Source organism: Mastigoproctus giganteus, chromosome 13, assembly GCF_048544385.1.
Source record: "Mastigoproctus giganteus isolate SK-2022 chromosome 13, ASM4854438v1, whole genome shotgun sequence".
Classification (NCBI taxonomy): domain Eukaryota; kingdom Metazoa; phylum Arthropoda; class Arachnida; order Uropygi; family Thelyphonidae; genus Mastigoproctus; species Mastigoproctus giganteus.
The window spans coordinates 28321291-28340039 of record NC_143587.1 but is presented as its reverse complement, the minus strand read 5'-3'; the positions used below and the strand labels follow the sequence as shown (position 1 = coordinate 28340039).

The 18749-nt window shown below is 36.8% G+C and overlaps 1 protein-coding gene across 3 annotated transcripts in view; it reads left to right on the top strand.

Moving 5' to 3' along the window:
- The window catches only part of LOC150075900 (myosin light chain kinase, smooth muscle-like), a 212679-nt gene that overhangs the window by 116293 nt on the left and 77637 nt on the right, over positions 1-18749 (top strand). For all 3 annotated transcript variants that reach the window (XM_090387045.1, XM_090387043.1, XM_090387044.1), the window contains exon 4: positions 12518-12627. In XM_090387045.1, coding sequence (XP_090243171.1) covers positions 12518-12627 — 110 coding nt within the window. The remainder of the gene's footprint in view (positions 1-12517; positions 12628-18749) is intronic.

Sequence of the window (18749 nt, the reverse complement as noted above, 5' to 3'; positions counted from 1 at the left end):
TAACATCGTCCATTCCTCTGTCAGCGCCATCTTCAGCTGGTGATCATTTTCTGGTGAGTGTGGACGTGCAGCTAGGCATCCGCGGAGCGTCCCATATGTGTTCGATGGGATTTAGATCGAAAGAAACGGGCAGGCCATTCCATACGAACAATGTACTCACTTTCCAAAAGCATATAAACAGTGCGATGGGATGTGGCGTTATCATCCATAAACATGAACTTGGGGATTACCTCAGTACAGTAGCGTGCACCGGTTACAGTATCGTCTTCCAATATCTGGAGTTGTGTATGTTCATTAAGATAACGCCTCTCCAGACGAGAACACCTCGACCGCCATATCGATCTCTTTCAGTGATGTCTGCGGGGTGATACTGTGTGTTAACCTCTCGCCAGATTAGTTGACGTCCAGAATCGCTGCTGAGACTGAATCTACTCTCATCAGTAAAGAGTACCTTACCCCATTGCACTGCTCTCCAGTCCTTGTGTTCGGTGCACCAACATAAACGGTGTCTCCGATGGACAGGTGTTAAAGGGACACAGCGTACTGGCCGTTGGGCAAACAGTTCACCTTTGTGGAGTCGCTTGGCAACAGTAAACCGAGATATCTTGCTTCCTGTGCAGCTGGTTTGCAATTGATCTCGCTGTCTGGTGTCGGCCCCTCTTGGCCTGTAGGAGTATATAGCGGTCATCATTGGGCGTTGTTTTTCGTGGACGACCACCACTGGTCCTTCGAATAGCTGTACCTGTCGAAGGCCGACCACGCACGCACGTAAGAAGATGCTATGGGCGATACCGAACTCTGCAGCCACACTCCTTGCACTTCGACCTTCCTCTAGCTTCCCAATTATTCAACCTCGGGTAAAGTCATCCAGATGTTGTCTACTGGCCATTTCGTTGTCTGTAGCACTGTATGAAACCAATAGAACGTCTGTAACAATCGTACTCACCATTCTGTAATTTGCACATAACTGCTGCTTTTATCCGTTTATGTGAGCCCTCTCATCACGATTCAAATTTTTTCATGTGTACCAGCTTTGTACTGAACGGCCACAGTTATGCAAATCGCCACAGGCTGTTTCATTTGATTTTGTGGTTGTAATCTTTAGAAATAGTTGGCCCCTAACTTTTGCACACCAGTGTAGTAGATGGTGTTAACTTACAATTATTAGTAATTTAAAAATAAATTCAATAAAATAAATAAATTAAAAATATTATTAGACAAAACTATGCTCTAAAATATGTTGCAATATTTGCAACAGCGCTGACAACCATCTGTAAGGGCCTTCGTAGCCAGATGGGCAGGAAAGGCAGTGCGTAGCACATGCTTCTTGATTAGACCGGGGTTCGAGCCCGTGATCACCAAATACGGAGGATGCGGAAAGGCCAGGGAATGACCCCCGAATATCCCCGGAGCAATATGGCCTTAGTTGCTAATGCTCCTAAAAACCAAATAACAACAACCATTTGTAATAGCGTTCATATTCTTTGAGTAACCCATCATTTTTGGTGGGCGCTTTTCTGTACGCTATTTATTTTATAGTGTGCTACACTGTAAAATAAATAACATACAGAAATATTATTTTTTGCATAAAATAATAGCTACATGAAACTTTATAGAGTTCTTTCGTTATTCTTTTATTCACTAAAATAATAGCTAGATGAAATGGGTATTTTTGTGATTTCGTGTGTTCATGTGGCTAGTCAAAGAAACGATATTATCGTTCACAAAGAACAAACTTTGCCTTTACAGTGCGTTGCACAGGTATTGCATTAACATTCATATAAATGGTCGGCATCACCTAAAATATAACCTTCAGTTTCTGGACTTAATGGTTCCTCTCATGTTGCAGGTGGTTTCTTTTAAATAAAAGAAATCTTTTGGCGATGGCACTTGATTGAAGCCTTCGTTGGTAGCACCGTTGGTAGAATCGTCGTCCTCCCCATACCAAGTAGAAAAGACCTGAGATGGAGTCTCGTCGATGACGAGAGGAATTTTTATGGGCCTTTCTCTTTGCTGGACGAAAAACCTGAGCTTCCGAGAGAGAAAACCATGCTACCCTCGCCTGAGACCGACTTAAGTAAGTCTAAGTCGGTCTCAGGCGAGGTACGCAATTTACAAACAGTATACGCGAAGCAATATGGCCTTAGTCGCTGATGCTTCTATAAAAAAACTTGTTTGAAAGTTGTGAAAATATTTATGAAAGCGTGTATATCTGTATGGCTGTGGTTAGAATTCACATCGAAATGGAACTGAAATCACTCTTGTTCCTGGTTTTAATAAGGTGAGAGGAAGTTTTAGTCCATTCTTCAGCGGTTTTCTGCCTTCTTCGTGGATATCTAAAACTATAGATGATGTAATCGTAAAACTTGGTTACCGTTGTTCAGGTAATACTGTTTTTAAAAAGCCTTAAACCTTTTAACTCAGCCGTTTTAATTGCTAACTGTTACAAAAACAGTGATACTATTCGTGACAGTTGTAAACCTTTTTTTTTTTAATTTCTGGAAAAAGTTATATGAACTTTTAAATTCTGCTTGGAGTTATTATTAGCCATATGGGGCAAGGAAGTGCGAGGCTTATGCTGCACCAGCCAAAAAGAAAAAAAAAAAAAAAAAAAAATCTGAATTACCCGGGGAGAGTGAGTGAGTCAGAAGTAGAAGGGAATCACCAAGAAAGAGAAGTATGATGATATCCAGCTAAGGACCCTGGCCCTGACCAAGGCCATACTCAACCAGATGTGAGCCCCTAGGGTTAATATTTCATCGTTTCTTAATGAATTACAATTCTTTTGTATGTTTTTTTTTTTTTTTATTTTTACAAAAAAATTGAAACATTTAATTAAAGAAAGGTGTGTTTTTTACACCTTTTATTAAAAAAAAAATTCTGCTGAAAAAAATTAAAAAAACATTGTAGGCATTAAAAAAACATTAATGTTTTATGCCATTAACAGTTTTTAAAACTGTAAACATGAACATATGCATATATTTCTGTGTATTATTTATAAAATGGATTTTAATGCTTTTAAAAACATTCAAAAGCTATATAACATTTTAGAAAGTATTATTTATTTCCATTTTTCAAATATTTTTAAAACTTATTTCAAATTGGGCACACTGTGAATCCTGCAAAATTTAGAGTGAATATCACCTTCTGTTTTCTTCATGAAAACGAATAAATAATCTTTCAAAATCACCTCATATAAGACTATTCATGTCTATGAAATTCCTCAGACAGCAGTTCTTTACCACATACTTGTGCATATGGGCTTGGAAAACCCAGGGTCCTCAACTGGATATCATCATTCTTCTCTTTCTTGGTGATTCCTTTCTACTTCTGACTCTTGCTCTCTCTCTCTCTCTCTCTTTTCTCCCAGAGTAACTTGGGAATTTTTTTTTGGCTGGTGTAGCATAAGCCTCGGGCTTCTTTGCATCATATGGCTAATAATAATAAGAATAACAACTATGCCTGCACACAGAGTTGCACTGGTATTGAACTATTTCCAAATGAATATCCCTGGCCAAAAGGTTCATATCCAGTATTGTAGCCAGAATTTTTTGTCAGCAGGTACATTTACAAAAAAAGGTGCCAATTGCTGTTAAAAAGTGCCACAATACCAGATTTCGGCATCATGGAGTACAGTGCACCTGCTGACTCTACCCTGGCTATGTCACTGTTCATATCCTATTTATTAATTTCTGGAAAACAATCATGAATTACATAGAGTTTGCTTTACTTTGTAAATGAGTCTATATCTAATTTATGATTAGTACTTGGGTATCTAGATTCCTTTTAAGCTAATTAATGCTCTAAGTATACTCATACTCTGTGACTGAGTGATCATCCAGAAGTAATACATATTTTTTTTTCAAATACATAAATAATAATAATCATAAAGGAGAAAAGAAAACACAGGCTATAACTTACATTATAAAAACATCTGACCTGAAATGAATGACTGAAGCAAATGTGAAACTGAAAGAAACAAGATAAAACATCCAACATACTGTGAAATAGAAATTTGTCATTGCAAAAAAAAAATGCCTCGAGAGTAAATCGCGTGTTGAGAAATGATTATTTCACATATTTAACCCCAGTGGCTCACATCTGCTGAGTATGGGCTTGGCACACCTAGGGTCCTGAGCTGGATGTCATCATTCTTCTCTTTCTTGGTGATTCCCTTCTACTTTTGACACTCCGTCTCTCTCTCTCTGTCTCTCAGGGTAACTCGGGGAATTTTTTTTGGCTGGTGCAGCATAAGCCTCAGGCTTCCTTGCACCATGTAGCTAATAATAATAATAACAAACATCATTATATCAGTTCGACAGTTCTAAAGCTAGATAAAAAATAATGCAAATTTATGACATGGTCACTGCCCACTGTTGGTTCTTGCACTATCAAGTAGTTAATGCAGTTTGGATCCTTGATGAGAATGAGGTTTGAGGATATTATAGCCCCTTGAACTTTCTCTAACATCTTGAAATAAATTAGTCATCCAGTTGGTTCAAAATATTCTTTCCACATGGCTTGTTGCCAGTTCACACTTTCCAGTCATGTAAGACTGGAAATTGTATTATGAAAAGTATTATTTTGCCCATTCAAGTTGACAAATTGATTTTTGTTACATTCCTTAAATGTGTTTGGCCTGTTACTTACCCCCACTATCATCTCACCTTTACTGCAATTGATGTTACGCCACACAGATGTCTATCTATAAGAAGCATGACTGATCCTCCCCATCGACCTGCCTTATTTAACCATAATGACATTCTTTATTGCCTACCTTTGGTCTCTATTAGCCCTACATCAGCATTAGGTGGCCAAATGAAAAGCTGAAATTTGTTTAATAACTATATTTTTGATTTATTTTAAAAATATGACTAGCCATTTTTATTATCTGAATCGATTATTATAAAAGTTTGTAATTCTTTATATAAAATCTGCAGACTTTTTGATAATAATTTAATAATTATAAAATGAAATAGATGCTATTTGATCTTACTGAAATTATATTGAGATTGGAGGGAAGAGCAATCCTGTTTTCCTTATGTGTATTTTAGAGGGAGCAGCAGTTAATCAGTAGCCTTAATGCTCAGAGCACTTTGCCTTCATAACAAATTGCCCTAGTATTTCACTGCTTCTAAACACATTTATTTGAAATTATTGCAATTGGGAGATTAATCTTTTACTCAAGTAATTTATTTTTAAAGTATTGCAATACTGGGGTACATTGTTGTGAAAGCAAAGTTTGTTCTTCTATGAGCATCAAAACTATTGCATTGCTAAGCAGTTTAAATCCTGTTGGCTGTAAATAATAATATAATAATAAAATTATTAAAATACACAAAGTTAGAACTATCCTCTTCTTTTTTTGTTTGCGCAAAAAAACATACTTTAATTTCATACATTTTAATAATTTTTATAATTAATACCCTGGTGATGCTCTTGTTATTTTCCCTTATCTTCACTTTGATTGCTTTCCAGCAAATCCACTGAATTGGAATTTAACAACATAAATTATTGGGTGTATAGTTATCTTTAGTGCTTCATCTGATTTTGAAATACAGTGTATTCAATATCTTGTACATGTGCAGGAAAATTGAAAATATTCAGTGTCTTTTACATTTCAGTGCAGTTAATAACAAGACAGGTATGATTCATTGACAAGCAAAATACAGATGGGAATGTTTGCATACTGTTTATCATATTTGGCCTTAAGTGACCGGGGTTCAAGCCCGCAAAAGCTAAATATGGTGCTGTTTGTTGTTTTCTCTCTATCTGGTGACCTCCTCTGACCATGTGGTCATCCTGGAATATCAGCAGAAACTGGCATTGCTAGATGATTTGTGCCTGTTGCAAAGATTGTATATTTTACTCTCACTCCTTACTCATAAAATACAATCCCTTTGCAACTCTTCTTAATATTCATCTGCTAGCATATCTTCTGACAGACACCACTTTATTAATGAACTTGCACTGTTATTTTTTTAAATCTGTAATTAAAATCATATCCTCCATGTACCTTTGCCTTCCAATATTCTCTAACTGATTATACTGTATTTTTTGTTTTCATTTCAATATACTGTACTATGAATTACGAGACATTAAATTTTTGTATGGCATTTAACAGACTCCAAGTGAGCAAAAGTGTCTACTTTTCTTCTAGGAAGTTCCCATTCCAAGTGGCATTTATGAGACACCAGCAACAGGTGTCTATTGTTTCCATGGTGCTTTGATTTCACTGGCAAAAAGCAAACAGCTGTAAAAAATGCAGATGGTCATGCAAGTGTCTGAATTTTAAATTTTAAAAAAGAATTTTCAGTTCTTTTTTAAATTTAGTATTTTTTTAGTATTTTTCAAAATTTGTAGTGTTTTCTAGTATTTTCTAAAAAAACAATAAAAACTTTATTATTATTATTATTGGTTGATCTCATTTATTTTCATTCAATACTTTTTAATTGGGTTTAGCAAATCATAATTAATAGATTACCATTTTAAGCAAGAAAGCTAAAATCAATTTTTTTATCATCATCATCATCATGAACTTGGTCCGGCTTAGGTCTTTTAAGACCTGTTCCATTGTAGCTCTTGGAGGTGGTCTTGATCTTGCCATCGTTGTCCTGGTCGACCAACATCTCTCTTGCCTGTAAGGTTGTAATTAAAGGCTAATTTTGGAATCTGGTCTGGGTTCATTCTTTCTATCTGGCTGATCCATTTTTCTTGATACTGTTTTATGTTATCTACTTTTAATTTCTCGCGGATATCTAAATTTCTTTGGTGTCTAGTCTTGTAAAGCCTAATAATGGTCTTAAAAATCTCATTTGTGCTGCTTCTAGTTTGTGTGCATATTTTTTATTTATGACCCAAGTCTCACAGCTGTAGAAGAGGGCTGGTTTTGAAGTGATGTTGTACAGTCGTAATTTTGTTTTCGTTTTCATTTGTTTTCCGAAGTGGCGTTTAATCGTTCCATTCATTTTATTATATTTTTGTAGTTTAGTGTGGATGTCTTTCCCTTCATTTGATATTAAATTTCCCAAATAGGTGTAGTCAGATATTTGTTCTATTATTTTATCATCAATAACAATTTTGACTCTTTGTATGTTTTTTTCCACATAATCCCATTGATTTTGTTTTTGAGGTGGAGATTTTCATCTTGTACTTTTTACCTATTTTATTAAGTTCATTTGCTGCTGTCTGTAGTTCATCTTCGGATTTTGCAATTATAACTTGATCATCAGCATATAATATAGTATGGATTTTATTCCTGTTGTTCAACTGTATTCCATTGTTAATTGTTTGTTTCCATTCTTTAAAAATTTTATTGATATAGATATTAAATAAATTTGGTGATAGTCCACATCCTTGTTTCACTCCTTTATTGGTGTTAATTGGGTCTGATAGTTGGCCATTAGAATATTTTATACAGACTTTTGAGTTTTTATATAGGCTTTGGATCGCTTTCCAGAGTTAGGTTGGGATATTTTCCTCACATAGAATCTGCCAAAGATTTTTTCCCAGTTTACATTGTCATATGCTTTTTCATAATCAATAAAGAGCAGAAATGTTGGTAGATTGAATTCTCTTCTTTTCTCCAAAATTTGTTGTAGTGAGAAAATGGCATCTATTGTGCTTCTCCCTTTTTCGAACCCACATTGTTCTTCTTCTAAGAATTGTTCACTGTATTTATTAAGTTTATTCTTTAGTATATTAGAGTATAGCTTTGCAGCAGTTGACAGCAGTGTTATCCCTCTGTAGTTGTTAGGGTTATTTCTGGAGCCTTTTTTGTGTAAATTGATTACTATTCCTGTTTCCCAATCTTTGGGTATCTGTTGCTTATGCCATATGATGTTAAATAATTTTAGTAGCGTGTTTTTTAGTAAGGTGCCCCCATATTTAAATAGTTCTACATTCAAATTGTCTATGCCTGGGCTTTTTCGGTTTTTCGATTTTTGTAATATTAACTCCTAGTTCTTCCATTGTTATATTTTTTCTTCATCTTTGGTTATCACAGATTCATCTTCCAATTCCCTAGTGCTTGGGTTATACCATAGTTTGGAATAGTATTGCTTCCATTCTGCTTGGGAGATGGAGTTGGTTTTTATTTGATCATTTGTGTCTAGTTGTAATTTCTTAAAAATTTTAAAACCTCTTCTCTGTGGGCCCGTGATATCATGTTCTAAAGATTTAACAAATTTATCCCAGTCATCTCATCGGATTCTTCTGGTTAGTTTTCTGATTTCTGCTCGAAGCTTTTTATATTTTATTTGTAGATGTAGGTCTTTACTTTGTAGGAACAGTTTATAGGTCTTTTTTTTCTCACTGATTGTTTGTTTCAATTCTTCATTCCAAGTTCTTAGCCAGTTTTTATTTTTTATAGCTTTATATCCAAGACTTTCTTCAGCAGCTTCCAGAATTGATTTTTTCATGCTTGAGCAGATTTCCTCAACATTATCACTTTCATCTGATTTGAGTTTATCTTTCAATTGACTTTCATACAGGAATTTAGTGCTTTCGTCTTCCAACAAATGTATTTTTAATTTCTTAGCAGTTTTTGTTGGTATTTTCTTCTTTTTATTAAGATAATTTCGGTTTAGAGGTGGCAAATGAAGTTTAACATTGACAAATGTAAAGTACTACATATGGGAAACAGCAACCCCAGAGCAACGTATCAACTCTGTGGTACTACACCGACAGTGGTAGAGAATGAAAAGGACCTGGGGGTAATTGTGCAGGCAGATATGAAGTTCTCTGAGCAGTGCAGACAGGCTGCAAGAGTAGCTCATGGTGTCTTTCCAATTCCCTAGTGCTTGGGTTATACCATAGTTTGGAATAGTATTGCTTCCATTCTGCTTGGGAGATGGAGTTGGTTTTTATTTGATCATTTGTGTCTAGTTGTAATTTCTTAAAAATTTTAAAACCTCTTCTCTGTGGGCCCGTGATATCATGTTCTAAAGATTTAACAAATTTATCCCAGTCATCTCATCGGATTCTTCTGGTTAGTTTTCTGATTTCTGCTCGAAGCTTTTTATATTTTATTTGTAGATGTAGGTCTTTACTTTGTAGGAACAGTTTATAGGTCTTTTTTTTCTCACTGATTGTTTGTTTCAATTCTTCATTCCAAGTTCTTAGCCAGTTTTTATTTTTTATAGCTTTATATCCAAGACTTTCTTCAGCAGCTTCCAGAATTGATTTTTTCATGCTTGAGCAGATTTCCTCAACATTATCACTTTCATCTGATTTGAGTTTATCTTTCAATTGACTTTCATACAGGAATTTAGTGCTTTCGTCTTCCAACAAATGTATTTTTAATTTCTTAGCAGTTTTTGTTGGTATTTTCTTCTTTTTATTAAGATAATTTCGGTTTAGAGGTGGCAAATGAAGTTTAACATTGACAAATGTAAAGTACTACATATGGGAAACAGCAACCCCAGAGCAACGTATCAACTCTGTGGTACTACACCGACAGTGGTAGAGAATGAAAAGGACCTGGGGGTAATTGTGCAGGCAGATATGAAGTTCTCTGAGCAGTGCAGACAGGCTGCAAGAGTAGCTCATGGTGTCTTTCCAATTCCCTAGTGCTTGGGTTATACCATAGTTTGGAATAGTATTGCTTCCATTCTGCTTGGGAGATGGAGTTGGTTTTTATTTGATCATTTGTGTCTAGTTGTAATTTCTTAAAAATTTTAAAACCTCTTCTCTGTGGGCCCGTGATATCATGTTCTAAAGATTTAACAAATTTATCCCAGTCATCTCATCGGATTCTTCTGGTTAGTTTTCTGATTTCTGCTCGAAGCTTTTTATATTTTATTTGTAGATGTAGGTCTTTACTTTGTAGGAACAGTTTATAGGTCTTTTTTTTCTCACTGATTGTTTGTTTCAATTCTTCATTCCAAGTTCTTAGCCAGTTTTTATTTTTTATAGCTTTATATCCAAGACTTTCTTCAGCAGCTTCCAGAATTGATTTTTTCATGCTTGAGCAGATTTCCTCAACATTATCACTTTCATCTGATTTGAGTTTATCTTTCAATTGACTTTCATACAGGAATTTAGTGCTTTCGTCTTCCAACAAATGTATTTTTAATTTCTTAGCAGTTTTTGTTGGTATTTTCTTCTTTTTATTAAGATAATTTCGGTTTAGAGGTGGCAAATGAAGTTTAACATTGACAAATGTAAAGTACTACATATGGGAAACAGCAACCCCAGAGCAACGTATCAACTCTGTGGTACTACACCGACAGTGGTAGAGAATGAAAAGGACCTGGGGGTAATTGTGCAGGCAGATATGAAGTTCTCTGAGCAGTGCAGACAGGCTGCAAGAGTAGCTCATGGTGTCTTATCAATGATATACAGGAATTTTTCTAGCAGGGATAAGGAGGTGATTATTCCCTTGTATAAGGCAATGGTCAGGCCACACCTTGAGTACTGTATACAGGTCTGGAGGCCTCATTTCAAGAAGGATGTAGAGCTGTTGGAACGAATACAGAGAAGGGCAACAAGATTAGTGAATGGAACAAAGGGTTGCTCTTACGAAGAAAGGCTTAAGTTTTGCGAATTATAGTGTCTGGAGACTAGGCACCAGCGAGGTGATCTGATAGAGGTGTATAAAGCCTTGAATGGTTTGAGCATGCTCAATGCTGATGGGATTCTGCCTCTTGCTCAGAATAATCACTTGAGAGGGCATAAATTCAAATTGAGGAAAGACAGATGTAGGATACATGTCCGGAAATTTGTCTTTAGCCAGCAGGTGGTTGGTTGGTGGAACAGACTTCCATTCCTTGTTGTGGAAGTTGATAGCCTAAATAAATTTAAGGCTCAGCTGGACAGGTATTTTGAACGAATGGAAGGGTGAAGTGGAAGTTTTTTTTTTTTTTTTCTGGCTGATGCTGCATAAGCTTGCTTTCTTGCATCATATGCCTCTACTAATGCTAATCACTGTCAATTTCACTGCCTCTGAATACTCTTGTGTCTCTAATTTTGTCATTTAAATTTTCATTAATGATAATATAATTTATTATAGACTTTGTGTTTCTTGCTTCCCATGTGAATTTATGGATATTCTTGTGTCTGAAAAAAGTATTTGTAATTTTAAGTTTATTAAAAATGCAGTAGTCTATCACGCATCTTCCATTATTGTTGACCATGGGTTCGCCTTCTGATCCCATACATTTGTCTACTGATTGAGCACCAACCCTTTGCATTAAAATCTCCTGCTAGTATGGGATACTCATTTTTGTTAGTTTGGTCTATGATCTGTTGTAATTCGTCATAAAATTTTGTGGTTTCATCAATGTTGCCTTCTACTGGTGCGTAGATGCCAATGATTGTTATTGTATAAGATAGAATTTTTAGTCTTAATTTCAATATTCTGGGTGATATCCAAGAGTTGTCTAATATTTTGTTTTCCCATTCTTTCTTTATTATAACAGCAACTCCCGATGATGCCCATGTTTCACTTGGTACGCCGGAGTATATCATTATGAAGTTACCTATTTCTTTGGATCCTTTGTTCTTCTTTTTTGTTTCGGTAATGATTGCTATGTCAATATTTCTATTTTCTAGTTCCACGGTCAATTCATCTAATTTGTGATTTATTCCCCTAACATTCCAAGTTGCTACTTTATAAGTTCCTTAATCGTAGTCCTATATCCATTGCCTAGGTCGTTACCTTTGAGATCCATCCAGTTTTTCCCCTTGAGCTTATTTTGAGTATTTAGAATGTCCCCCTGATAGGTTACCAGCCTTTCGCGGGGTAAGTCTAGTGGTGGGGGCTGCCACCTTATAGCCTCTAGACAGGCTTCAGATACAGCATTTCCTCTGTATGTGATGGAACAGTTATACCACTGTGACTCGGTCGCCAGAGCCTTGTCTGTGGAAATGGGTTAGTTTGCCCCGAGAAGGTGAGGTTGGCATTTGGGTAGGAGAAGTTATGGAATGCACGTCACTGCACCATGAACACACCCCAATTTTTTTTTATAATTAAATAAAAAAGGGGGAGGGGTTGAATAGACACCACATGAATGTTCTTGTTACAATTGAGGATGCAAGTGAGTGCAGGTTAATTTATATGCAACTGGCACCTCTATCTTTGACGCTAGTTGTATTACCCTAGCTACTGTTTCAACAGAGGTGAAACTGCAAATTCCACCCTCCCCCAAACTTGGAAGTATGGGGCTTGTGACAGCTTTCATAAAAGAGGTAGTATTTAACAAAGAGATCTGATCCTTATAATCTTTTGAGCTTAGTCTCATAGTAGCTGATAGTCTTGCAGTTAAAATTTTAATTTTCAGACTTCCCTGGAGATTATATCAGGACATTCTTGTTTAGAAAATTTGTTTCTCCCTCATGTGACAACTGTTTACTCTACATTTTTGATTAATAAATTGTTTTTCTGTGCAAATGTTTAGGGTAACTGGCAATGTATTATTTTTATGAATTTAGTAGAATTGGTATGCTATAGTTTTCTTTTATGCTCCCTGTTAAAACAGATAACTTTTTCTTACTTTTTTTTTGTGTTTTATTTCAGATGTCGATTAACAATAAAGAACTGTGGACTAAAGGAAAGTGGGACGTATACATGCATTGCTATAAACAGGATAGGATCTGAAAGAAACAGTGCATCTGTAATTGTTAAAGGTAAGAGATCCATATAGAGAAAGCATTTCTGGTTACTGGATTTGATGTGATGTAGTAGATGCACGTATCACTTGATATTTTATAATTTGTTAATTACACTTAGGGATGTAATGAAATGCATATTTTTTATCGTCATTGTCACTCAGTATAGGGGCGCCTCCGTAGCCAGGTGGGAAGGAGCAGCAGTGCGTAGCATACGCTTCTTGATTAGACTGGGGTTCGAGCCCGTGAGCCACCAAATACGGAGGATGCGGAAAGGTCAGGGAATGACCACCGCATATCCCAGAGCAATATGGCCTTAGTTGCTAATGCTCCTAAAAACCAAATTACAACAACTCAGTATAGGATCTCCAAAAAAGTAGGTTTTAGTGTAGAAATTTGTTGTCTGAGGTAAGAAAATTAACTATAACCTGTGACAACTAAATACTGGCCATGGAGAAATGTCACCCTCAGTTAGTTCTCTCCAAATCACTGCACACTGCTCTGTAAACAAAACAAAATCATATATCATAGTGATTTTATATAGTACAGATTTTTATTATGACTGTAGAATTGCCATCATAATGAAATCTTATTATTATGATAATAAGATTTATCATAATAAAATTTGTATTATGACCAGAAATGTTGGCCTGAGGTAGGTTGCTATTAGCCTCCTTTTGGAAAGATGTTCCTTCCAGATAAAGAGATGTTCTATTTAATAATTTTATTGTCTTAAAGTAATAAATTATATTTCTTTATTATACATTTTTAAAAAATTATTTATTATGAAAGTTGCAACTTGTAAGTGTATTGAAACTGCTCACTTTGCCAGTTCACTCAAATACACGAATGCTTGTTTGCTAGCTGCCAGATCTAGATGATTTTTGGGAAAGTATTTGACTCTCTTTAGACATATTTATATCTGATATCTGCACATATTATAGTGAACGTTGGTGAAGATCTGCTTCTGTTTGACATTTATATACTATATCTTTAAGGAATAGTTGTTGATAAGATAGTTTCCTGTATCTATTAATTTTTAAATTATTATTATTTATATAAATAAATCACCTGGCAGTTGTGTTTGAGTACAATAAGTATCACACTTCATATTAAAAATTTAGTTTTTGCTATGTGAGTTCAATGATCTCAATAGTAAAATATTGTTATTTTTTAAACTTTATTTTATGATTATTATTAAAGATGTTTAAGTATTTATTTCATATTAAAGTAGTTTATGGTCTTTAGAGGCCTCTTATTGTAATAATTTATGAACACATTAGCATTAGTTGATGCATATGATGCAAGAAATCAAGCTTATACAGTATCAGCCAAAAAAAAATCCCTTCCCATTTCGCCCATCTGGTCACTCCAAATGTTTGTCTAGTTCAGCCTTAAATTTATTTAAGCTATCAACTTCCACAGCAGCAGCAGATGGAAGTCTGTTCCAGCAATCAACTACCTGTGACTAAAGGCAAACTTTTGCACATCTATTTTACAACTGTCTTTCTTCAATTTAGCATTAGCATTAGCATTAGTAGAGGCATTTGATGCAAGAAAGCAAGCTTATGCAGCATCAGCCAAAAAAAAAAAAAAAGTAAAATAAATAAATAAAAAATAACCACTTCCACTTCACCCCTCTGTTCGTTCGAAATACCTGTCCAGCTGAGCCTTAAACTTATTTAGGCTATCAACTTCCATGACAAGGGATGGAAGTCTGTTCCACCTACCAACCACCCGCTGGCTAAAGGCAAATTTCCGCACATCTATCCTACATCTATCTTTCCTCAATTTGAACTTATGCCCTCTCAGGTGATTATTCTGAGCAAGTGGAAGAATCCCATCAGCATTGAGCATGCTCAAACCATTCAAGGCTTTGTACACCTCTATCAGATCACCTCGCTGGTGCCTAGTCTCCAGACACTGTAATTCGCAAAACTTAAGCCTTTCTTCGTAAGAGCACCCCTTTGTTCCATTCACTAATCTTGTTGCTTTTCTCTGTCTTCGTTCCAGCAGCTCTACATCCTTCTTGAAATAAGGCCTCCAGGCCAGTATACAGTACTCTAGGTGTGGCCTGACCATTGCCTTATACAAGGGAATAATCACCTCCTTATCCCTGCTAGAAAAATTCCTATATATCATTGACAATACACCATGAGCTACTCTTGCAGCCCGTCTGCACTGCTCAGAGAACTTCATATCTGCCTGCACAACCACCCCCCAGGTCCCTTTCATTCTCTACCACTGTCAGTGTAGTACCACAGAGTTGATACGTTGCTCTGGGGTTGCTGTTTCCCATATGTAGTGCTTTACATTTGTCAATGTTAAACTTCATTTGCCACCTCTCAGCCCATCTGCTCAACCTTTCCAGATCCTGTTGCAGCAGCATAGTGTAAGTAGTGTCCTTGACAACCCTGCCAACCTTCGTATCGTCTGTCTGCAAACTTGGACATTAAGCTTGATATACCGTCATCAATATCGTTTATAAATACAGAGAACAATAAAGGACCCAATACTGAACCCTGAGGGACTCCACTAATAACATTAGTCCACGATGAGCAGTATCCATTGATTACCACTCTCTGTCTTCTCCCCCTCAACCACCCCTTTATCCATAGCAGCAATTTGCCTCCAATGCCACACTGCTCCAATCTGTGCAGCAGTCTTCCATGTGCAACAGTATCAAAAGCCTTTCTAAGATCCAAGTATATAATATCAAAGTTATTCCCTGCATCCAGTTCTTTTGTGACTGCATCATAGTATCCAATCAAATTGGTCAGGCAAGACTTCCCCTTAACAAAACCATGCTGTGTCTGAGCTATAACTGAAGTCTTGTCTAGATGATCCTGCAGTGCTTCTTTAACCAGTGCCTCCATTAATTTTCCTGGAACAGAAGTTAAACTCATAGGTCTATAATTACTTGTGTCAGCCTTTGATCCTCCCTTGTGAATTGGGGTCACATTTGCACATCTCCAGTCCATGGGTACCTCCCCTGAGTCCAAGGAAGCTCTCATAATTATGGCTAAGGGTTTGCTTACTTCCTTTGCTGCCTCCTTTAATATAACTGGATAGATCCCATCCACCCCAGGTGCCTTTCTTGTGTTTATCTTCAACAATTTCTCCTCCACTTTACTCTCAGTTATTACAAGATTCTCTAGCTTACTGCTAGAGTTGAATACACCTCTGGCATTCCCCTCGCTGAATAACTCCTCATGTGTGAATGTCGATGCAAAATATTCATTTAGTTTGTTAGCTACCTGAGCAGGGTCATCAACAGTTGACCCATCAATATCAAGTGGATCAATCTGATTCATCCCCTTCCTTCTAGAGTTTACATAAGTAAAGAACTCTTTGCTGTTTTTCTTCGCATCCCTTGCCAAGGATCTCTCGTAATCTGCCTTCGCCTGCCTAATCTCCTTTGTAACTTTGTTACAGATCAACTTGTATCTATCATAGGCTTCTGTGTCACGTGTTAATTTGTATGTATCCCATGCATTTTTCTTCTCTGCCATATGCCTCATTAGTTCATCTGACATCCATTTAGGCCTAAACCTTGAACAATATTTCTTAGTTGGTATGTAAAGCCTAGTAGCTTGCAAGATAAGTTCTTTGAATGCTTACCATTTTGAATTTGCTGTTGGTAACATCATCAGTTGATCCCACTGTATAGAATTTAAATACTGTCTCAGTCCATCGTAGTCGCCTTTACGAAAGCAATACCCCTTCCCTTTACCCCTAATGGTAGTTACCTCTTTGAGTAACTCCCACTTCAGAACACTGTGATCACTGCCACCTAGTGGTTCATTTATCTGCAGATTCTTAATGCATGAAGAATCACTACTGATAATCAAATCAAGAGTATTACTCCCTCTAGTTGCCTCCCGAACATGCTGATGTAGAAAACAATCATCCAATAAATCCACAAAAGCCTTGCTAGTGTGTGAGTGACCAGCCCCCAAATTCCACTCAATATCTGGGAAATTAAAATCCCCCATTATAAGACTCTCTGATTTACTGGCCTACTCTATTTCTCTGTACAGTTTCTTATTATACTCATCAGAGTCATTAGGCCTATAGCACACTCCTACTCTCAATTTTGATCTCCCAATGCTTATGTCACACCAAACTGACTCGACACTGCACTGTCCAGTGATGTCGACTGGCTTCACTTCCTTGGATTTTATGTGTTTCTTAACTAATAGCATAACCCCTCCTCCCTTCCTATCCTGTCTATCCTTTCTGTAGACATTGTACTCCCCAAATTCCAGTTCTGCATTCCTTATATCTGTGTGACACCACATCTCTGAAATCCCAACAATATCTGCCTTTGATGTTTTGAGCAATAACTCAAATTTGAATCTATATTCCCTCAGGTTCTTAATCTGAACAAGTGGAAATATCCCATTAGCATCGAGCCTATTGAAACCATCAAGACCTTTTACACCTCAATCAGATCACCTCGCATGTGCCAAATTTCCAGTTGCTACAACTTGCAGAACTTAAGCCTCTCTTAGTAGAGCACTCCTTTGTTCCTCTCACCAATCTTGTTGCCCTTCTCTGTACTCCTAGCAACTCTACACCTTTCCTAAATGAGGCCTTCAGACCTGTATGCAATACTTAAGGTGTGGCCTGACCATTTCCTTATACAAAGGAACAATCACCTCCTTGTCTCTGCTGGCAAAATTCCTATATATCATTAACAAAACTTCATGACCTGCACTGACAGCCCATCTGCACTACTCAGAAAACTTCATATCTGACTGCACAATTACCCCCAGGTCTTTTTCATTCTTCACCTCTAGGTGCACTATAACCCAGCAGCTTATGCACCATTAAACCTCACACACACACACACACACACACACACACACACACACACACACACACACACACACACACACACACACACACACACACACACACACACACACACACACACACACACACACACACACACACACACACATTCTCCACCTCCCTGAGTTTAGTACCACACAATTGGTATGTTTCCCTTGGGTTACTGTGCTACCCATATGCATTTGTCAATGTTAAACTTCAGTTGCCACTTCTCAGCCCATCTGCCTAACTTTTCTAGATCTGTTGCAGTAGCATAATGTCTTTATTGTCATTAACAACCCTGCCAACCTTTGTATCATCTGCAAACTTAAGCCTGATATACCGCCATTGATATAATTGATAAATACACAAAACAACAATGGGCCCAAAACAACAATGAAGCCTGGGTGACTCCACTAATAACATTAGTCCATGTAGAGCAGTGTCCATTTATGATCTCCCACTCAACCATCCCTTTACCATTGCAGTAAACCTGTCCATTTATGATCTCCCACTCAACCATCCCTTTATTCATTGCAGCAACTTGCCCTTAATGCCATACCTCCAATTTGTGCAGCAGTCTTCCATGTGCAACAGTATCAAAAACTTTCTTTAAATACCATATACCTGAAATTCAAGTATATGGTATCAAAATTATTTTTTTCATCCAGTTCCTATGTGACCACATCAGCATCATCAGCCATTTTCAATCCACTATAGGATGAAGGCCTTTCCAACAACTTTCCAGTTCCTTCTGTTTTGTGCAATGGCCATCCATTTACTACCCACAAACTCATGAATTTCATCTGTCCATCTCTATCATTGTGTTCCAGGTTTTCTTCTAGCTCCTCTTGAGTACCACTCTGTTATTTTCTTAGTCCATCTGTCATCATGTCTTTGAGTTATGTGTCCTGCCCAAGACCATTTTAGTTCTTTAGCTTTGATAAGAATGTACTTTACTTGAGTTTGCTGCCTAATCCATGTGTTTCTCTTCTTATCTAACAGTCTGATTCCTAATATAATTCGTTCCATTCTTCGCTGTGTAGTTCTTAGCTTCTCTTCCATTCTTTTGGTGAGTGCCCAAGTTTCACTTCCATAAGTCATGGTGGGGAGTATAAATTGGTTCATTATTTTACGTTTCAGACAAATTGGGATATTGCTCCTCAGTATGTGACTATATTTCCTGAATGCTATCCATCCAAAATTTATTCTTCTCTTGACTTCCAGCCATTTATCATTATTACATCTAATGACTTGTCCCAGATAAGTATATGGCTCCACCTTTTCAATTACTGCTCCTTCGA